Source organism: Pseudochaenichthys georgianus, chromosome 18, assembly GCF_902827115.2.
Source record: "Pseudochaenichthys georgianus chromosome 18, fPseGeo1.2, whole genome shotgun sequence".
NCBI classification, from domain to species: Eukaryota; Metazoa; Chordata; class Actinopteri; order Perciformes; family Channichthyidae; genus Pseudochaenichthys; species Pseudochaenichthys georgianus.
The window spans coordinates 1,987,304-2,011,240 of NC_047520.1; the positions used below are offsets into that span (position 1 = coordinate 1,987,304).

The following is a 23,937-nucleotide window of genomic DNA, read 5'->3' on the forward strand; positions in this document are numbered from 1 at the left end:
ATAAAAATAAACAAATAAATAAAAGATTATAAAATAAATAAATAAAACATCTACAAATTAATAAAAAAAAAAATATTAAACAATTAATAAGTGAATACAAAATATATATGTATATATGTAAAATAAATACAAATTAAATAAATTAAGGAACAGGAAAAGCTTTATTTTCTGTAAAAAATGTAATACACTTTCTGGAAAAGCTAAAGTCCAGATGTGTACTGGAACGCCCAACAGGTTTGAATCTGTATCTTTAAATAGTCTTTTTTATTGATTTAGCGATTCATAAATGACGCTTGTTGTGACACGAGTCCTGTCACATTCCTTCATAATTACTCTGCATCTTTTCATCAATGCATCTGATTCTGGTTGCTGATTGGCTAATGGCTACACAAGCCAAACAATCGTTATGACATCATAAAGTGGCCAAAATCTGATCAGCTCATTTTCAGACAGGTTTTTATAGAAATGGATCAAAAAGAGAGAGAATCTTTGTTCCTGAAACTTTCAGAGTCTCTTTCCACAGAGGGGACACATGTTGATGAAGAAGAGACATGGAGAAGAGGGGACACATGTTGATGTAGAAGAGACATGAAGAAGAGGGGACACATGCTGATGTAGAAGAGACATGAGGAAGAGGGGACACATGTTGATGTAGAAGAGACATGAAGAAGAGGGGACACATGTTGATGTAGAAGAGACATGAAGAAGAGGGGACACATGTTGATGTGGAAGAGACATGAAGAAGAGGGGACACATGTTGATGTAGAAGAGACATGAAGAAGAGGGGACACATGTTGATGTAGAAGAGACATGAAGAAGAGGGGACACATGTTGATGTAGAAGAGACATGAAGAAGAGGGGACACATGTTGATGTAGAAGAGACATGAAGAAGAGGGGACACATGTTGATGTAGAAGAGACATGAAGAAGAGGGGACACATGTTGATGTAGAAGAGACATGGTGAAGAGGGGACACATGTTGATGTAGAAGAGACATGAAGAAGAGGGGACACATGTTGATGTAGAAGAGACATGGAGAAGAGGGGACACATGTTGATGTGGAAGAGACATGAGGAAGAGGGGACACATGTTGATGTTGAAGAGACATGAAGAAGAGGGGACACATGTTGATGTAGAAGAGACATGAAGAAGAGGGGACACATGTTGATGTAGAAGAGACATGAAGAAGAGGGGACACATGTTGATGTAGAAGAGACATGAAGAAGAGGGGACACATGTTGATGTAGAAGAGACACACGACTTGAGTAGTTACTTTGCATGTTGATATAATTATGAACACATAGAAATCAATACATGAATTATGATATGTATAAATTAAGATACCTTTACCAGTTAGACGGAGTAAATGATGAACAAAATAAAAATATATTTTACTTGCAGGATTTCATAGTGGTTCTTCACCGTGGTATTAATACTTGTACCTAAGTAAGGGATATTAATATTTCTTCTTGGGTTAATCTCACTAAAAGCAGCCCATACATGCATTTATAAGGAAATAACAAAATAAGTGCCCCGATAAACATTCCTGTTGTCATCTTGCAATATACCAATTTATATAAATCGCTATCACCGCAATAAAGAAACATGTCATTGCCATTTCTACATTGTAGATAAGATAAGATAGGACTTTATTTGTCTAACATAGATGGTCACATAATTAATGTATACATTAACAGTATTTGAAGTATAGCAAAAAAGACGTAGTGGCAGAAACGTAATTGCACGTTATTTATCGAACATAATTAATAATAATAATATTGCACATGTTGTATAGCGTGTATCGCGTGTATAGAGTGTTTTGTAATGATGGTAAAGGTATGGTATAAAACCTTTGAATCTTATGGAGAATAAAACATGTCTCCACAGCAGCAGCAGGGAGCAGTAATGAGCATCAAAGCTGGATGAACAGCATGAAAACAGCACCAGAAGAAAGCAGGGGGTGTTTCACGAGTATTCTCCTTTCTACTTAAACCGACATTTCGTAGTCATTCTGCCTTCCTTAGGTGGACAGTAACCCGGTGTTATTGTATTGTCTACCACACCTTGCATCCAGAGTTATTATGGCCACCAGGAAGACAGTCGGTCCTCCAGAGGGTACCGGGCAGACGGGCGAACTGCTGCCCGCTCAGAAGCTCTCCAAGGCGGATGGAAAGAGACACATCGCCGCGCTGATCCTGGCCCGCGGAGGAAGTAAAGGGATACCCCTGAAAAACATCAAGATGCTGGCCGGAGTGCCTCTGCTCGGATGGGTCCTCCGGGCTGCTGTGGACTCTGGGATGTTTCAGAGGTACATGCAATTATTTTTGAGAATTAGCTCCACAAATGTAAAATAGTAGAGCAGCCAAACCCCCCTTTTTTAAGTGTGCAAGTATCCGCATTATCTGTTTATTTATTGTTGTTTATTTGACCTTTTAGCTCTTGCCTCTAGTCTTTTAATTTCTCTTATGTACAATACCCAAATTGGGATCAATAAAGTACTTTTTATCTTATCTTAAGACCCTAAACCCCCTAATGTCAAAACCCTGCCACAACCCCTTTAAACTGTGCAAGTATCAGCCTTACATTTTGATTTATTGTTGTAGCTTTTGCCTACCTTTTATTTACTTGATGGCTTGTGAGGTTATTTATTAATTTCTCTGTGCAGCACTTTAGTCTCGGGGTTATAAAGTGCTATAAATAAAGTTGTATCGTACGAGTAAAGCAATGAAAGTATATGTGAGATGATTGCAAACACGGTATAACGAGGGCTGCAAGATATTAAATACGTATTGGAATCGCAGCCAAAAATCCCTCCAATCTCGCAGTTACAATCTCGATCAGAATAATCCCAATTAGTCATTTTTTCCAAATTTCGCAGCCCCACATCTAACCCTAATATCAATACTAACACACTTGTATCTCTCTTAGTGTTTGGGTGTCCACCGACCACGATGAGATTGAAAAGGTGGCGAAAGCTTGGGGAGCGCAGGTCCACCGCAGGAGTCCGGAGGTTTCCAAAGACTCTTCTTCGTCCCTGGAAACCATCCAGGAGTTCTCCAGACTCACTCCGGGTACGTCAACATCAACCAGGATGTGCGTGTGTGTGTTTGATCAGGGACACGGTGTCCAGAGTATTCCTACACTCTGGTACTTCTACTTTACTCAAGTACAATATCTGAGTACTTCTACTTTTACTCAAGTACAAGATCTGAGTATTTCAAATTGTACTCAAGTACAAGATCGGAGTACTTCTACTTTTACTTTTGCTACTTTAAGTATATTTTGATGCTAATACTTTTCTACTTTTAATTGAGTAACATTTTGAATGCAGGACTTTTACTTTTAACAGAGTATTGCTACACTCTAGTACTTCAACTTTTACTCAAGTACAATATCTAACTACTTCTCCCACCTCTGCATACTAATTGCATTTTTTGTAGGTATTGTATATAAAACTTCTGTAAATAACTGCATTGTGTTGCCTCTACAATGACAGTAAATCTGATCTGTCAGCTTACCTTACAAACAGGGGGAAAGCCCCGAAATAATTATGTGTTCCTTTTTACTGAAGAGGAAGTAGAGATGGCAGATCATTAACCGTGAAGTGCAGAGGTGGGAAGCAGTGGAGTACAAATACTTCGCTACTGTACTTAAGTACATGTTTCTGGTATCAGTACTTTACTCCACTACTTATTTTTCTAACAACTTTTTACTTTGACTTCTCACATGTTGAACTCAAATACCTGTACTTTCTACTTCTTACATGTTGAACCACAAATACCTGTACTTTCTACTTCTTACATGTTGAACCACAAATACCTGTACTTTCTACTTCTTACATGTTGAACTCAAATACCTGTACTTTCTACTTCTCACATGTTGAACTCAAATACCTGTACTTTCTACTTCTTACATGTTGAACCACAAATACCTGTACTTTCTACTTCTTACATGTTGAACACAAATACCTGTACTTTCTACTTCTTACATGTTGAACTCAAATACCTGTACTTTCTACTTCTTACATGTTGAACCACAAATACCTGTACTTTCTACTTCTTACATGTTGAACTCAAATACCTGTACTTTCTACTTCTCACATGTTGAACTCAAATACCTGTACTTTCTACTTCTTACATGTTGAACTCAAATACCTGTACTTTCTACTTCTCTCATGTTGAACACAAATACCTGTACTTTCTACTTCTCACATGTTGAACCCAAATACCTGTACTTTCTACTTCTTACATGTTGAACCACAAATACCTGTACTTTCTACTTCTTACATGTTGAACTCAAATACCTGTACTTTCTACTTCTCTCATGTTGAACACAAATACCTGTACTTTCTACTTCTCACATGTTGAACCCAAATACCTGTACTTTCTACTTCTTACATGTTGAACCACAAATACCTGTACTTTCTACTTCTCACATGTTGAACCCAAATACCTGTACTTTCTACTTCTTACATGTTGAACTCAAATACCTGTACTTTCTACTTCTTACATGTTGAACCACAAATACCTGTACTTTCTACTTCTTACATGTTGAACTCAAATACCTGTACTTTCTACTTCTTACATGTTGAACCACAAATACCTGTACTTTCTACTTCTTACATGTTGAACTCAAATACCTGTACTTTCTACTTCTTACATGTTGAACTCAAATACCTGTACTTTCTACTTCTCTCATGTTGAACACAAATACCTGTACTTTCTACTTCTCACATGTTGAACCCAAATACCTGTACTTTCTACTTCTTACATGTTGAACCACAATACCTGTACTTTCTACTTCTTACATGTTGAACTCAAATACCTGTACTTTCTACTTCTCTCATGTTGAACACAAATACCTGTACTTTCTACTTCTCACATGTTGAACCCAAATACCTGTACTTTCTACTTCTTACATGTTGAACCACAAATACCTGTACTTTCTACTTCTCACATGTTGAACCCAAATACCTGTACTTTCTACTTCTTACATGTTGAACCACAAATACCTGTACTTTCTACTTCTTACATGTTGAACTCAAATACCTGTACTTTCTACTTCTCACATGTTGAACCCAAATACCTGTACTTTCTACTTCTTACATGTTGAACCACAAATACCTGTACTTTCTACTTCTCACATGTTGAACCCAAATACCTGTACTTTCTACTTCTTACATGTTGAACTCAAATACCTGTACTTTCTACTTCTTACATGTTGAACACAAATACCTGTACTTTCTACTTCTTACATGTTGAACTCAAATACCTGTACTTTCTACTTCTTACATGTTGAACTCAAATACCTGTACTTTCTACTTCTTACATGTTGAACCCAAATACCTGTACTTTATACTTCTTACATGTTGAACACAAATACCTGTACTTTCTACTTCTCACATGTTGAACTCAAATACCTGTACTTTATACTTCTTACATGTTGAACACAAATACCTGTACTTTCTACTTCTCACATGTTGAACTCAAATACCTGTACTTTCTACTTCTTACATGTTGAACACAAATACCTGTACTTTCTACTTCTCACATGTTGAACACAAATACCTGTACTTTCTACTTCTTACATGTTGAACCCAAATACCTGTACTTTCTACTTCTTACATGTTGAACTCAAATACCTGTACTTTCTACTTCTCACATGTTGAACTCAAATACCTGTACTTTCTACTTCTCACATGTTGAACTCAAATACCTGTACTTTCTACTTCTTACATGTTGAACACAAATACCTGTACTTTCTACTTCTTACATGTTGAACACAAATACCTGTACTTTCTACTTCTTACATGTTGAACACAAATACCTGTACTTTCTACTTCTTACATGTTGAACACAAATACCTGTACTTTATACTTCTTACATGTTGAACACAAATACCTGTACTTTCTACTTCTCACATGTTGAACACAAATACCTGTACTTTCTACTTCTCACATGTTGAACTCAAATACCTGTACTTTCTACTTCTCACATGTTGAACTCAAATACCTGTACTTTCTACTTCTTACATGTTGAACTCAAATACCTGTACTTTCTACTTCTTACATGTTGAACACAAATGCCTGTACTTTCTACTTCTTACATGTTGAACTCAAATACCTGTACTTTCTACTTCTTACATGTTGAACCCAAATACCTGTACTTTCTACTTCTTACATGTTGAACACAAATACCTGTACTTTCTACTTCTTACATGTTGAACTCAAATACCTGTACTTTCTACTTCTTACATGTTGAACACAAATACCTGTACTTTCTACTTCTCTCATGTTGAACCAAATACCTGTACTTTCTACTTCTCACATGTTGAACCCAAATACCTGTACTTTCTACTTCTCTCATGTTGAACCCAAATACCTGTACTTTCTACTTCTTACATGTTGAACTCAAATACCTGTACTTTCTACTTCTCACATGTTGAACCCAAATACCTGTACTTTCTACTTCTCACATGTTGAACTCAAATACCTGTACTTTCTACTTCTCACATGTTGAACACAAATACCTGTACTTTCTACTTCTTACATGTTGAACACAAATACCTGTACTTTCTACTTCTTACATGTTGAACTCAAATACCTGTACTTTCTACTTCTCACATGTTGAACCCAAATACCTGTACTTTCTACTTCTCACATGTTGAACTCAAATACCTGTACTTTCTACTTCTCACATGTTGAACACAAATACCTGTACTTTCTACTTCTTACATGTTGAACCCAAATACCTGTACTTTCTACTTCTTACATGTTGAACACAAATACCTGTACTTTCTACTTCTTACATGTTGAACTCAAATACCTGTACTTTCTACTTCTCACATGTTGAACTCAAATACCTGTACTTTCTACTTCTCACATGTTGAACTCAAATACCTGTACTTTCTACTTCTCACATGTTGAACTCAAATACCTGTACTTTCTACTTCTCACATGTTGAACTCAAATACCTGTACTTTCTACTTCTTACATGTTGAACTCAAATACCTGTACTTTCTACTTCTCACATGTTGAACCCAAATACCTGTACTTTCTACTTCTCTCATGTTGAACCCAAATACCTGTACTTTCTACTTCTTACATGTTGAACTCAAATACCTGAACTTTCTACTTCTCTCATGTTGAACTCAAATACCTGTACTTTCTACTTCTTACATGTTGAACCCAAATACTGCTAGCTATGGGCACTTTTTACTGAAGGACACTTAAAAGCTTCTTTATTTTCACTTGAGTAAAGAAGTTTAATCAGTACTTCTACTTTGACCAGAGTACTTTTAAACACGAGTATCTGTACTTCTACTTGAGGAAAGGATGTGTGTGTACTCTTGGTGTCCAGCAGCTGTTTGACTCTGTGTTTCCTCAGAGGTGGATGTGATCTGCCACCTCCAGGCGACGTCCCCCTGCCTCCACCCGTTCCACCTGAAGGAGGCGCTGGAGATGATCACGGAGCAGGGATACGACTCCGTGTTCTCCGTGGTGCGCAGACACCAGTTTCGCTGGAAGGAGATCAAGCAAGGATGTGAGTTAAAGCTGTCCTATCATTCAAAGTTGAAAGGTTGTATCGTCATATGCACAAGGCTACAGGGTAGAAATGGCAATGAAAATCGTATGCAATCCAACGTATGTCATAAAATACAAAATAAAAAGTCTTTTAGAATCAGCGTTTCTCCAACAGAGCTGATCAGAGGTATATGAGGGATGTCTAAAATGCACGATATGTTTGGTATTTTGAGCAAAACACATCATAGACATGTTTCTTTTTATATTTGTATATATCTGAGACCCATAATATCAACTTTTAGATTTAGCTTGAGGTTGTTTCAGGCAACTAGCAATGAAGACAAAGATGAATACTTGATTCAAAAATACATATATTACAGAATTAACATCGCTTTTTATTTAAATTAAATAAATAATATTTCACATCAAAAGAAACGACAATGTTTTAACAAATCGTATTAAATAATCTGAAGACAGAACTGTAAACAGAATAGCTGAAACTTTAACAAACTAGATATCTCTGTTTCCTCTAATCATTAGCCCATGTTTGTATAATGTAGTTAACTCCGTGTGTTGTGGGTCTACATTTCAGATGTTACGTCATATCGGACTCAAATCTGGATCAGCTCCGTTGTTCCCCGTTTTTAGAGATTTGGGTACGGAGGAAAAGAGAGGGTTTTATTTCCTGACGCTGCGTGAGTTCCCCGACACACCGGGGACACGTGTTGATGCATAACAGACATCACAAAGTGCATTTTGCATGATAGGTCCCCTTTAAGTTATTTTGCTTTTTCTTCACGTGTATATTTCAGAAGTGCAATATAAGACAAGCCCACGTTTCATGTGTGGGCCATATTTCATTATACTTATTAGTTTGGACACCCCTGTTTTAGAGACGAAGAACGTGAGGGCAAGTTAATTTGTATAGCACCTTTGAACACAAGGCAATTCAAAGTGCTTTACAAAAATGAAAGACATTAAGAAAATGGCATTTCAAAACAGTCATTAAAAAGCAAAGATAATAAACATTAAAATAAATAATACATGAATAGTAGGGTACCATAACTGTAGTGGAAACCGAGGCTGAAGGATTTGGACTTAATTGCGTTTCTCTAGAATCGCAATTATGATTTTTGAGCCATTGGTTCTTTTTACCAGTGAGTCTATAATCTACTTTTCAAGATTTCAACATGTTTATAAGTTAATAAATGTAAGTGAAGACACACAGGAAGACATAGAACAACAAAACGGTTGATTTAAAATGGAAATACAAACCAAGTGGATGAAGGAAGGGTCTGATCAATTAAGAGTCTTTTTTTTTGGTGTGAAAACAGAATATTATGGGGTTTTTGCAGCACGTGCTTTTGTTGCCGTATGTCGTGATGTTTTGATGGCAAGAGGGAGAAGCTTTTCTTTCTTTCATTGTACATGTATAACGACATTACATGATTCTATTCTATTGTACTCGATATCTTCTACAGCCACAGTCAGAATGGGAAAGCCAAACGCCTGAAGGGGAAACGTTTTACAACAAAGTCTGAGCTTGACGTTGTGAAACATGATAAAAACCTCTAACTATTTGCATTCACCTCCACGGAAAGTGAGGTTTCACTGTAGTTGACTGGATCTTAAATGGTTGCACCACTTCCTTCTCACTTTCCCTCCGATTCCACTGAAGGAAAACACTTTTAAGTTCACAGAAAGTCGATCACACAGAATCAGATTATTATTATTATTCGTCACGGTGTTAAGAATAACATGCATGTATTCTTCAGCCGTCCCTCTGAATGCTGCAGAACAGGCATTCGCTTTATGCTTGTCGTTGTAGTACAAAAACACTGCATGTACTTTAAAACCTCCGTGCGTATCTACGTGGGGAACCTCTAACCGGTAGAACACGTTAAAACCGGTTTGATAGAGTGAAAAAGGCATTGCATACTCCCATCATCAGGTTACCAGGAAATGATTCAGTTACTGCGGTTTGTAAAAACGATGCACATTTAGAAAATAGTTAACAATGGGATCCTGTGCCAAGACTTCTCTTTGGGCGAACAATATGGGAGTATTATGTTGTCGTGTTATAGAAAAAGGAGGATGTTAGTCATGTGAATATCACTATGGAATAAATTGTTTGCATAGTTTCACATAAAATAGGATTATCACACAACTATAATAACCCAACTACTAGACTATAATCTGCTACTCTCGTATCCAAACACACAACACTAGTAGACAACTAAATATAACTGTGGGATCGATGCTTCGGCTTGTAAACCAGCTTAAAACGGGAAAAAAGGATTTGTTGCTAAATATTGTAGATATTGCAAATGATCAGAGGTCGGAAGTAACCAAGTACATTTACTCAAGTACAATTTTGAGGTACTTTACTTTGAGTTCTTCCATGTTTTGCTTCTTTCTACTTCTACTCCACTCACACCTCCAACAACAGTGCAACAAGATAAAATAGTGCAAGTACATAAAATAAAACGCAGTGTGTCCTGATCAAGCCCCCAGGAAGTGTGCCGGACTCTGATGAAAATATTCGTTGTGTCCAAACGGCGGCAAGGCAATTTATTTGTATAGCACAATTCATAGTGCAATTCAAGGTGCTTTACAGCAGGGGTTCCCAACCCCCGGTCCGCGGACCGGTACCGGGCCGCGGAGGTGTTACTGCCGGGCCGCGAAATAGCTGAGTTTATCGTAATATTTGCAGAATTATAAATATATAAAAATATTTTATCATAATATTGTTTAATGTTCGCACCTATACCAGTCATATTATTTCATCCAGTAGCCTAGATAATCTTTCACCAGATAACCGTTGAAAATGGCTTTTATGATGTTCCGAGGGATTCGGCGGCTCAGCCTCTCGAGCGCACGAGAAAGTTACCGGTGCGCCGAGCAGGAAGAGGAGCGCACAGGAGACAACCGTTTGATTGCAGACTGTTATGTTTCTGTGGGGAAATGGAAGTGCATACATTATTTGAGATATATTTCAAACTCGGACTTCATCTTAAGGACATGTCGGCCAGGGGTGTCGAGCTATATGTTTATTTTATTAGCTTTTCTTTTTAATGACTGATTTTAAATGCCATTTTCTTAATGTCTTTCATTTTTTTGTAAAGCACTTTGAATCGCCTTGTGTTGAAAGGTGCTATATAAATAAACTTGCCTTTGTTTAAGCACCGGATTAGCAAAACAGGAGAGTAAACCAGTCTGCCTTGATCTATGAATTCATGTGCGGGACTCTCACGGTTCAGGAAATGGCTGCAGTATCAGGATGCAGCGGGACGTGACTCCGCCTCTGAGAAGTGCAGCAGAGCTGTGCCGTTTTATGCACTGCCTTCGCTGTGTTTACCTTCATCAGAACAGCGAGTGACTGCAGGCTGCTATGTGTTAACCACACACACACACACACCTCTACACACATCTCCACACACACCTCTACACACACCTCTACACACATCGAACTGCCCGATTACTCCCCCTTGTATTAGTTTTATGAAGGAGGTGTCCAGTCACCAAGGCGCATGATGTGTGTGCGCTCTGCTCAGCTCAGCTCAGTCTTTGTGTCTGTCCGACACCGGCATTTGTTTTCAAATGACCATGAACAGTAATGTACACACATCTGGCTAACTCCATAGGCAGCCTATATGCGGGTGTTCCCAAAAGAAGTTTAATCTTAATCTCGACGTAGTGCTAAATGCTGTCGGACGTGTACCGGAACGAACGTCACTATCATAATATCTTCTGAAAACAAATGCCAGACACACACACACACACACACACCTAAATTAGGGCGTGGTCACTTTGATGGACAGGTCTCTGCTTCTAGCTTTCTCTGCTAGCTCCGTTAGCTCACACACACACACACACACACAAATTGAATAACGTCGGTTTTTTGGGTTTTCCGTTTTTCCGAAAAACCCAAAAATGACACTGGTTCTTTTTTAAACGTTAATATGTTTTGGATGCATATTGTTCTAGTATTTGTTCAGGCTGTTACAAACAATCAGCCTCTGTTGCTGCTGCTGGTGAATAAATATTAAAATTGACAACCGGTCCGATTTTTTTTTTTTATGTATCTGCCGGTCCTTGGCGCAATAAAGGTTGGGAACCCCTGCTTTACAGAATCAAACATAATACATACTGTGAAGAAATACTGTTATGGAAATCTGAGACCCAACACCGTGGAGAGTACAAGTCAAAGTGATCAAAACAAATAAATGGTGAATCAGACAGTTGTCTTTCTGGTTATTTATTTGAAGCTTCAAATACATAAGACACAGGTCTCACAGAGCATAGAATAGTCTGCGTGAGGGTACGCCATGCAATATGGTAGCAAAGCTTATATACAAGAAGAGTGGGAAGTTCAGAAATCTGTCTTCACACGGTCACATTGTTATTAGACACCTGTCCTTGAGCGGGAGATAGCATAACGGTTCCCAGAGTAGGGAAGTTCTTGTGTGACTCTGTGGCCTTGAAGCGCTTGGGAATAAACCCAAAGTAGAGTAGATAGAAGAAAACGGCACATCTAAGGATATAATAAAAATGTCCACTACAATACACAAAACAATTAAAAGAGAGAAAACCACAGGCCAGTCGATGTCCAAACCATGTACTACAACTCCCGTATCAGTCTGAGACGTCTCTGGGCCCAGTAAGACTTCCCCCCATTGGCTAACACGGGGAAAGAGACGTCTGTAAATCAGCGGATACTTTTTTAAACTAAATAAGCTACCCAGTATGAACTATGTTATAGCCCTTATTAGAATCATTCAGTCCTTAAAGTTGTAATACGATATTACTTTATTTGTCAGATCCAGTCTGAAATTTGACATGTCCAACGTCAACAGACAAATATCCAGACACGATACATGAAACTCAAACGTTTAACATAACGGTGCACTGAAAGCTGATTTATTTTCTGTCTCGCACATACGGGTTCTTCCGCTCTGGCAGCCAGGCATGCTGGGTAATCTGTGACGTTTCGCTCTCTCAAAAGTTGGGCCATTTTGTCTTCATGCGCCAATGAGCAGCTCTCATAGGAAAGAACGAGACTCCGCCTCCCACGCTGTATCCACTTCTTATTATACATCCATGGTCCTGATGCTCTTCTCACACATCCTGTCACGTGCACAGCTGCAGTCGGGATGCCTTTGTTATCACGTGGACTCTGATATTAGACGAGTACGTTCACTATTTTCCCCAACGTTAACTTTTTTTGTTTGTTGTTTTCTCCTCCAGCTGAAGAAAAGACGTTCCCCTTTAACCTGATCCCGGCCGCTCGCCCCCGCCGGCAGGACTGGGACGGAGAGCTGTGTGAGAACGGATCCTTCTACTTCACCACCACAGAGATGCTGCTAAAGGAGCAGATAACGCAGGTGAACACAGAGGACGATACCGTTATCTTTGTTGAGACGCAAACAATGACATCCACAAATACTGATATTAACAAATGAGTTGGCAATCCACGATAATATACAACATTTTACTTACTGATACGTAAAAAACAAAATGAATCCATTATAATAATCAAATGAAAGACAAACATAAAGGGACTCAGCAATACAACCATTTCCAAGCTTACTTTTTAAACTTGATACGTGAGGAGTAAAAAGTACAACATCTGCTTCCAAGGTGGAGTAGAAAGAAATACTCCGGTACATGTGACCAATACTCTCTTGCATCTTCCTTTTCTCCTCTCTTTAGGGCGGGAAGGTGGCGTACTACGAGATGCTGCCGGAGTACAGCGTGGACATCGACGTGGACATCGACTGGCCTGTGGCGGAGCAGAGAGTCCTCAGGTAATAATATGAATATAATAATAATCTTTATTTGTATAGCAGCCGTTTAGTCTATTGAACAATGTTGATTATTACACTCTGAACCATAGACCGTATATATAAATGGACGTAGTGGCCGCTGCCGTCTCGACAGTGAAGTCAGTCTAAGTCCCGCCTGATCCAAATAAGGGCATAGAGGCGGAGCTGAGGCGGCATAAGATAAGTCCGATATTTAAATGAAGAATACTCCACCAGGCACCAACACAACAAACACGTCCGAGTTCAAGTTGTGGTCCCGGCCCCTGTAGCACCCTGGAGCTAACGGAGCTAGCAGAGAAAGCTAGAAGCAGCGACGTGTGTGTGTGTGTGTGTGTGTGTGTGTGTGTGTGTGTGTGTGTGTGTGTGTGTGTGTGTGTGTGTGTGTGTGTGTGTGTGTGTGTGTGTGTGTGTGTGTGTGTGTGTGTGTGTGTGTGTGTGTGTGTGTCAGTCAGAAAAGCATGACATGGACCTTTGTCCTCTCTCTGCTCTGTCCTCAGGTTTGGTTATTTCGGAGCCCCCTCCCCAGAGGTGGTGCGTCTGATGTTCTGCAACATCTCTGGATGTTTGACGGGGGGCCACATCTTCATGTCTGTGTCCGGGGAGGAGATGGTGTCCATCAACATCCGAGACACCAGGGCAATCCGCATGCTGCAGAAAGAGGACATTGAGGTGGGAGTTTGCTTCATCTCGTGTCCTTCCTGCCCACTGGACTCTCTCTATATAACACATCTCCTCTGGCTGGATTGGATTTGATTCGAATGTGTGAAGCAATAATACAACAAACAAATAATAATAATGAAATGAAACATGAGAACTATTATACTGTACAAACTTAAGCAGTGTCAAATTGATGAACACAAATATTAATATATATATATATATAAGTATGTGTACAGGGTATATGCAGGAATCCTGAAGTCAAATTGAATACCTTTAAGACCCTGTCCATACATGTTAAGACCTCATCGCAACTTCGAGTTCTAACCGGTTACATTGGCGACACTTTACCTCACATGTACTATATTGATTGTAAGACAGCACAACTAAACAGAGTGCAGACAGACTACTGAAGCCTCCTCTCCACATGACCTTCAACCTCTCTGTGGAGGTCAGGTTTAATGCAGCATGCTGCTTTGCTGCTTCTGTGCTCTTTCACTCCAGTAAAACCAGTAGAAACCAGTATTTGACCAATAAACAAAATAATTGACAAAACTTTGAACTATGAAATATATTAAACTTCATGAGCTTCAGCGGTAATGCCATATAGGAGCTCCCTCACAAATACCCAGGGGTTAAATTGGGCTGGGGCTGTCCGGGCTAAGCCCGGCACAGAGGACGATGCTCTGACGTCATCCCCCTCACACATTTGTCATATGTTTACAAAAAACGATATATATGTTAAGACTTTTCTCGTTCTTAATATAGACTATATTTAGGGTCGATATGTGTTGACCTTACTTTAAAATAGCAGATCTCTGTGACCGGATATAGTTTGGCTTAGACCCCGTCCCCACGAGGACGCATACAGTAAAACGCATACTCAAAAAAGTCTTCCGTTCACACGCATTCGATTCATTAACGTGTCCGTTCACACGAGACCGCTGGAAACGCTGTAGTACATATGCCAGGCCTGTAAGTGGCGCTGCTGCCGCCACACCATACACCAAAAGCAGCGAAGAAGACCCCGGAGCATGGTTGTCATGGTTGCCCTTCTGTTTATTCTCCGCGGTGGACGGCGTGTTCTCCTGCTGTATATCCCCCCCCCACCCCCCCCCCCCCACAGAGCAGAGCAAGGCAACGAAACTTAAAATAAGAAGCAGCATTGTATGGCACGCTATGCATGGGGCCGCCTTGAGGGGGTTTCCCGACATGTCGTTTCAGTAAATTAAAGGGTGTTTCATGTTGTCGTTGCTGTGGACCTTCTTAATACCTTGGAACATTCCGTTTAATACTTTTTAATACTTTTTAATAGCCTTAATTTTCGCTAAATTGATTTATCAACTTTTAATACTTTTTAAGACCCCGCGCACACCCTGGTGTAGACAATATCTTTATTTTATTTGTATTACTGCACATATCTTATTCCATTATATTTCAATGTAAATACTGCTATATTTAATTGTTACTATATATTTTTAATGTTATTATAGTTTTCTTAAAATAGTTCTCTGTTTTTTAGTTTTACTTTTTATGCACCACGACACCAAGTCAAATTCCTCGTACGTGTCAACCTACCTGGCAATAAACCAGTTTCTGATTCTGACACACTGACCTCTCTTCTCCACAGGAATATAGAGCTTTTTATTTATTCAAAATGTGGCAAATGTAGGTTCTTTTTAAGTCTCTACACACGACATCTATTGTTACCACTCTCAGAATGGAAGGAGTCATCACATACAGAGCATCAACTAGTTCCTGAACAGTGTCCTTCACATGCTGATATCCAAGAGAGGGAGTTACCCAGTCACAAGATGGAGGAATACCGGTTCTTGTAGGGAATCATACATCCTGTCATGAACACTGAGTTTTTCTCAAAATGTCAAAAATTCTGACTTTTTCTCGAAATCACAAAATTCTGATTTTTTTTTTTCTTTTTCAAAATTCTGACTTTTTCTTAAAATCTCAAAGTGTTGACTTTTTCTCAAAATTCTGACTTTTTCTTAAAATCTCGAAATTATGACTTTCTCCAAATCTCAACATTCTGACTTTATCTAAAAAAATGCTGACCTTTTCTCAAAATCTTGACTTTTTCTCAAAATTCTGACTTTTTCTCAAAATCTCAAAGTGTTGACTTTTTCTCAAAATCTTGACTTTTTCTCAAAATCTCAACATTCTGAATTTTTCTCAAAATTCTGACTTTTTCTCAAAATCTCAACATTCTGACTTTATCTAAAAAATGCTGACCTTTTCTCAAAATCTTGACTTTTTCTCAAAATTCTGACTTTTTCTGAATACTTAAAATAAAAAAATGTTAATCACTCGTCCCCGGCTTGAGCTTCAACCTCAGCATCCTGTGATCCTCTCCAGATGGAAGTAGTCTTCACATACAGAGCATCAGCTAGTTCCTGAGCAGTGTCCTTCACATGCTGATATCCAAGAGAGGGAGTCACACAGTCACAAGATGGAGGAACAGAAAGCAGTATTCAATGTTGACTTCAGATTAGCTCCACGTCAGAAATGAGCATGCTTGAGTCTCTCTCCATAGAGGCTGAGTCATCATGTTAATCACATAGCTATCATCTGCCTCAAGCAGTCCTGATGCTCTTCCAGGTCATCTCACATCCTGTCACGTTCACAGCTACAGTTGATACCTTTGTTATCACGTTACTCATGTTGGAGGAGGACATTCAGTATTTTCCCAAAATAAAGCTATGTTCAAATGACAATAAAAGCCTTGACTCTTAAAACGTGACCACTCACTGACCTCTCCTTCTCCACCAGGTGATCCTCCTCACCTCCGACCTGGACCCGGTGGCCAAGCTGCTGACGGATCGTCTGACGGAGAGGACGGGCTGCCAGGTGGTGCAGGTCGGAGACGAGCCCCTCGACTTGCTGAGGAAGATGGTGGAGGAGAAGAAGCTGCAGTGGAAGGACGTGGCGTATATGGGTAAAGAAGGACACCTCTAACTAATTCGGTCGTCGATTCGTTAAGTTAAGCTCCAACGTTATCGGTCTTTTTATCGGTACTGGAGACATTTAAGACATATGTCATGTATTATTGCTACATAAACATTATATCGCCGTCTCAGTGTCGCCAACGCCTTTCTAATACGCAATAAGACTACAAAATGCGTCTATGATGTATTTTCGATCTTTCCAATCCAGACGAGAGATCTCTCTCCCCTGTCTGTGTGCGGGGGGGCGGTTTACACACACTGGGCTGCTACAAGCAGCAACACACGGAGGAGATGGCGGAGAGAACGCGCTCCGAGGTGGTTAAACTTTACCCGTCTCGATGCTCGTTACCAAAAGTGCAATAAGAGTTTAGCATGTAAGGGCGGTAACACGAGCAATTTGTCTAAACATTTATCAAAAGTGCTCCACATCCAGACGGAGGAATGCACCGGGTTCCACGGTCTTTCTAGCAGCTCTGTAGCCCCCCCCCCCCGTCCACGAGGAACGTTTCCACGTCAGGTGTTCTGTATGCTAGCAGCAACACACGAGTTAACTCCATGATACAAACATGGGTTAATGATTAGAGGAAACTGAGTTATTTAGTTTGTTCAAATTTCAGCTATTCTGTTTGCAGTTCTGTCTTCACATTATTTAATACGACTTATTAAAAGACTTATTTCGATGTGAAATATTATTTATTTAATTTAAATAAAAAGCAATGTTAGTTTTGTTCACAATTTGTTTATTTAATTTACCTTATTTATTTTCAAAAGAACTGTTAAGACTATCATTAAAGGACCGGCTCGATAAGCAGTATCGATATAAGTAGTAGTACAGTTAAAACCTTAACGATCCGATTAATCGTTTCGTTAATCGTTTCGTTAATCGATAGATGAATCGATAGATGAATCGGTAGATGAATCGATAGATGAATCGGTAGATGCATCGGTAGATGCATCGGTAGATGAATCGGTAGGTGAATCGTTTCGTGAATCGTTTGATGCATCGGTAGGTGAATCGTTTCGTGAATCGGTAGGTGAATCGTTTCGTGAATCGTTTCGTGAATCGGTAGGTGAATCGGTAGGCGAATCGGTAGGTTAATCGGTAGGCGAATCGGTAGGTGAATCGGTTCGTTAATCGGTAGGTTGAATCGGTAGATGAATCGGTTCGTTAATCGGTAGGTGAATCGGTAGATGAATCGGTTCGTTAATCTGTAGATGAATCGGTTCGTTAATCTGTAGATGAATCGGTAGATGAAGCGGTAGATGAATCGGTTCGTTAATCTGTAGATGAATCGGTAGATGAATCTGTAGATGAATCGGTTCGTTAATCGGTAGATGAATCTGTAGATGAATCGTTTCGTTAATCTGTAGATGAATCGGTAGATGAATCGGTTATCAGATGAGTCGTTTGTTGCAGCCCTAAGCCCCTGGGTGTATAAATAAAGAGTGCTGGGCTCAATGGCTAAAAAACTAAATCAGCGCCTTTCCAGTTCATTAATTCACACGGTGTCAAAAAGTTTCATAAAAATGCAATTAATGCACAGAAATATAGTACTTATAGCATCGTATATTGCAAAGTATCTTTTGATAAGGTATTTCACTACAGGTTGATCCAAGCTGTAAATAAAGCAATGCAGATCCATAACAACAACAACAACAACATCTAAATGTTTCCAAATATGTTTAGTTTTTTTACTCAGAAACTCAGAAATGTATTTTATTTATCTTGTAAATGTGTCTTTATTTTCAGAGGATATCCAAGTGTATTCCTCATGCATTTACAGCAGGGGTCGGCAACCCCTGGCACGCGGCACCGTAACCAGTGGCACACTAGCAATAAGTGGAATAAGTGTGCAAAATATTTAAATTGTATTTTCGGATCCTGAACGAGACCGCCGCCAGAGCGCGTCTCCCCGTTACCTGCAGAAGAAAGCCGCGCAGCCCCGCTCTCTTTATCTCCAGGTGACTTTCTGCCGCTTCCCCCCGTGGAGCTGATCGTCTCACCACGGAGGAAAGCACTTCACTAACTGCAGTACCCACGAGGAGCTGGACACATGGCGCAGTGTTTGCGTGGCTGTGTCTTTAGTTGAACGCCCAGGGGCGATCTGCTCATCTCATCGAAATAACATGCTACAAAGGGGCGGACTGGCCATCTGTGTGTTGGACCTTCCTGTCGGCTCCCAGACCGTAGTCGAGGAAGGCAGAAGCTTCAGGTTCAATACCCACTTTAGCTTCAATGGCTGAGAGAGGCGAGCTCTTCTTGGGAGGCCGCTGCATTTATTTAGCTGTTCTTCTGTTTCACAAAATACATCACAGACCTGTTTTTCTGCTTCCTCGCTTCACTTCCAGAAACACACACACGCTCGCTCACTGTCGCTCTGCCATCCACACACACATGCACAAGCCACACCCCTCTCTCTCTCTCTTAAAGGGACAGCGATCTCATCTCTCTCTGTGTGACCCGAATATCGTAACATGTGTGTTCTGGAGAATCACAGAACGGACGATCGTCCTTATTATTATTATTATTATTATTATTATTATTATTATTATTATTATTATTATTATTATTATTATTATTATTATTATTATTATGCCGTTTAAACCAATTATTTAAAGCTGTTTGTTAAATTCGGCATCATGTAAGTTGCGCTGACAGGTCCACACACTGCTTCCCCGCAGCGAGGCTCCCCCGCCCTCCTGCTGATGGTTGCCCCCCCCCCCCCCCCCCCCCCCCCCCCCCCCCCCCCCCCCCGTTGATAATTCTCTATCGTTGGCACGCTGATAACAATTTTTTTTTTTAAATGGCACTTCATATCAAAAAGGTTGCCGACCCCTGACTTTAATCTCTGAATACAACGCCCCCTTCCCCAGCTACACCACTATTGTTTTTTAACCAACAACGGCTTTTTCATGCCGCCCTAGCTAAAGCTAATCCAAGAACATTTTTGTAACAATTTAAACTTCTGGTTATATTGTCTGGATGGCACATACAAGTCGGTGCCATCTAGTGGTGTGCATGTATTCAGATTCTCATGCAACAAGCCTCGACCAGAGGCAAAAGTACACCCATCCTTTACTCAAGTAGAAGTACACATACTCGTGTTTGAAAGTACTCTGGTAAAAGTAGAAGTACTGACTAAACTTCTTTCCTCAAGTAAAAGTAAAGAAGTATGGGCTTCGAGTAAAAAGTACCCATAACTAGCAGCTGTTTTAAAGAGTACCTGACCTCCCTTTATATCAATAGAACAATAATGTCATTGTTAGCTAATGAATGTTAAGAAGTAGAAAGTACAGGTATTTGAGTTCAACATGTAAGAAGTAGAAAGTATAGGTATTTGAGTTCAACATGTAAGAAGTAGAAAGTACAGGTATTTGAGTTCAACATGTAAGAAGTAGAAAGTACAGGTATTTGTGTTTCAACATGTGAGAAGTAGAAAGTACAGGTATTTGTGTTCAACATGTAAGAAGTAGAAAGTACAGGTATTTGAGTTCAACATGTGAGAAGTAGAAAGTACAGGTATTTGGGTTCAACATGTAAGAAGTAGAAAGTACAGGTATTTGAGTTCAACATGTAAGAAGTAGAAAGTACAGGTATTTGAGTTCAACATGTGAGAAGTAGAAAGTACAGGTATTTGTGTTCAACATGTAAGAAGTAGAAAGTACAGGTATTTGAGTTCAACATGTAAGAAGTAGAAAGTACAGGTATTTGAGTTCAACATGTGAGAAGTAGAAAGTACAGGTATTTGTGTTCAACATGTAAGAAGTAGAAAGTACAGGTATTTGAGTTCAACATGAGAGAAGTAGAAAGTACAGGTATTTGGGTTCAACATGTAAGAAGTAGAAAGTACAGGTATTTGAGTTCAACATGAGAGAAGTAGAAAGTACAGGTATTTGTGTTCAAAATGTAAGAAGTAGAAAGTACAGGTATTTGAGTTCAACATGTAAGAAGTAGAAAGTACAGGTATTTGAGTTCAACATGTAAGAAGTAGAAAGTACAGGTATTTGAGTTCAACATGTGAGAAGTAGAAAGTACAGTTATTTGGGTTCAACATGTAAGAAGTAGAAAGTACAGGTATTTGAGTTCAACATGTAAGAAGTAGAAAGTACAGGTATTTGAGTTCAACATGTAAGAAGTAGAAAGTACAGGTATTTGTGTTCAACATGTAAGAAGTAGAAAGTACAGGTATTTGAGTTCAACATGTGAGAAGTCAAATTAAAAAGTCGTCAGAAAAATAAGTAGTGGAGTAAAGTACTGACATCAGAAAAATGTACTTATGTACAGTAACGAAGTATTTGTACTCCACTACTTCCCACCTCTGTTCTCTCCATACAAGAACATGAGTTTTAATGTCTCTGATGTTTCTTCCCCCTCTCAGGAAGCGACCAGCAGGACGTCAGCTGTCTGAATCTCGCGGGGATGAGTGCGGTTCCTGGAGACGCTCCAAATGTCGCCATAAACGCCTCAAAGTACACCTGCCGCAAAATGGGGGGGACGGGCGCTCTGCGGGAGTTCGCCGAACACATCCTGCTGCAGAAAGAGAAGGCAAAGTCTCACCGAGAGCAGCACCGCATCGACCGCATCAACTTCTAAACATCACGGAGAGATAGAAAACGATGCACTTTTCGAAAAGATGGAATATAAGTAATGCGAAGATGATATAAAATAATATAACGGTATATGAAGTATCCCATAACTCAAACTACTACACACCCAGATATATCCGAGTTACACATAATTTATAAAGCCGCGTAAAAGGGCTATTTTTGCAGATGTACTCGAAGCATTTTAATTAGAAAAATATCAAACGAAACACGCCGACGCAACGCTATTGCTTTAACTTTTAATCATATTTCCACAAGGCACATGGATGTAGCATTGAGCTAATGTTGAGTTTGAGTGCTTGGATATACATGAAGTATAGATGTTTTTACTGCATTGGAGTAGTTTCATATTTTGCAACCTGTGTGCTTTATCCACTGATCTGATTTATCGGCGCCACTGTTTAAATTGAATCATTGTGTCTTATGGTATTTTTTTGTTTGTGAATTTTAATTAAGTTTAAGATATTTGAAAGTTGTTGTCTTGTGTTTTTATTATGCCAACACAACACACAAAAAACATCTTTTCACCCTCCGTCTGAAACCAGAGCCCAGTCTGCTCTGATTGGTCAGCTGGCTACAGGGATATTCGCCTTTGCGGACCGTTTACATGCACTAAAACCTATAAAACACTACAGGAAGGGACAACCCCCAAATAGCGTAATAGGGCCCCTTTAAAGCAAAACAAAAAAGGCTAAATATAATGTTCCTGAATGTTTTGGGCTATTTTGCTTCCCTTACAGACTTCTCAAAACATCACATTTATTTTCATATTTTCTACAAAGTCTATTTGTGGGCATTGCGTTCCAAGAATGCAGGGTTGTTGGTTGTTCCTAGAGTCTCTAAAAGTACAATGGGAGCCAGAGCCTTTTCTTATCAAGCTCCACATTTGTGGAATCAGCTTCCAGTTTGTGTTCGGGCGGCAGACACCCTATCCGTTTTTAAGAGTGCGCTTAAGACCTTCCTTTTTGATAAAGCTTATAGTTAGGGCTGATTAGATTCAGCCCCTAGTTTTGCTGATATAGGCTTAGTTTGTCGGGGGACATCTTACTTCTTCCTTCTCTCTGTCTATACCTGTGTCCTCTCATGTTCCGATTAACCCAGCTTCCCCAAATGTCTTTCTTGTTGGTGTCTATATACGCCGGGATCCGGAGTCATGGATGATCCTGCGGTCCTGTGTCCTGGATCGCGAGCGCTGGATCTTGAGTCGTGGCTGTGGTCCTGGATCATCGGTCCTGGATGGATATCCTCGTGGATTCATCTTCCTATTATACACACATGCATTTCCAAACATCTGGACTACCTATGTTGCAAATGTATTATCTTTTCAATTTACACACGGCATCTATTGCACGTCTGTCCGTCCTGGGAGAGGGATCCCTCCTCTGCTGCTCTCCCTGAGGTTTCTCCCATGTTCCCTTTAAACTGTGGGTTTTCTCTGGAAGTGTTTCCTTGTACGATGTGAGGGTCTAAGGACAGAGGGTCTAAGGACAGAGGGTCTAAGGACAGAGGGTCTAAGGACAGAGGGTGTCGTATTGTCATACTGATATTCTGTACACACTGTGAAGACCACTGAGACAAAGGTAACATTTGTGATATTGGGCTATAAATAAACATTGATTGATTGATTGTGTCTTTAGATTTCTCCTTAATTCACCGGAAGTAAGTGTTAGATAATGCCTCATTTGCATATCCAAATAATACTGTAAGTAATCAGAGCGAAAAGGTTAGGTCTCCAAATTGCTGATCTGCAAGTAAGTGGAAGTCAATGGTTAGATAATAACCAAAGTGACTGCATGAATAAAACCAGATGTGTTCGTTAATTGAATTTGATTGTTTTAATGATCAGCACACAAATATTCAAATTGCCACGAACTATTTACAATCAGGAGAACGTTTGAAGCAGCCACACATGACCTGGAATCATTTTCACAAGATAACTAAGTGTGTACAAAGAAAACAACTTCCAGGGCAGGTAGGTGTGTGTCATGTGACTGGTGTGTGTGTCATGTGACTGGTGTGTGTGTCATGTGACGGGTGTGTGTGTCATGTGACTGGTGTGTGTGTCATGTGACGGGTGTGATAGTGAGCGGCCCGTCGTTCTTCCCAGATTTGTTGGTGCAGGGGCTGAAGAACGGGAAGATGCACTCGGTGAACGAGTCGTGGAACGTGTGGATGTGGATTTTAGCGTCAACGTTGTAGAAAGACACCTGCAGAGCCGAGAGGACACGAACACATATTTAGACTTGGAGATTCCTGCTAATTAGAAGAGCAAACAAATCACGAGGAATTGGCTAAAAGATAACTTAGTAAAGGAAATCTATGTAATGGAGAAAACAACTAGATTAGAAATCACATGCATATCTTTGAG

General features: G+C 39.8%; 2 protein-coding genes across 2 annotated transcripts in view; one reads left to right on the forward strand and one right to left on the reverse strand.

Annotated features, from left to right (window-relative positions):
• The first annotated feature begins 1,926 nt into the window (after positions 1-1,926).
• On the forward strand, positions 1,927-22,041 carry cmasa (cytidine monophosphate N-acetylneuraminic acid synthetase a). Its single transcript, XM_034106377.1, has 8 exons — positions 1,927-2,308; positions 2,929-3,071; positions 7,386-7,541; positions 12,770-12,906; positions 13,235-13,329; positions 13,845-14,016; positions 16,789-16,954; positions 21,344-22,041. Exons 1-8 carry the CDS (start codon positions 2,082-2,084, stop codon positions 21,556-21,558), a joined length of 1,311 nt encoding a protein of 436 aa, XP_033962268.1. The 5' UTR covers positions 1,927-2,081; the 3' UTR covers positions 21,559-22,041.
• A 1,399-nt stretch (positions 22,042-23,440) lies between these two features.
• Positions 23,441-23,937, reverse strand: part of LOC117464003 (E3 ubiquitin-protein ligase TRIM39) — a 13,258-nt gene continuing 12,761 nt past the window's right edge. Inside the window, exon 14 of the mRNA XM_034106533.2 lies at positions 23,441-23,776. Within this exon, the coding sequence (XP_033962424.1) occupies positions 23,633-23,776 (144 nt within the window). The 3' untranslated portion in view covers positions 23,441-23,632. The remainder of the gene's footprint in view (positions 23,777-23,937) is intronic.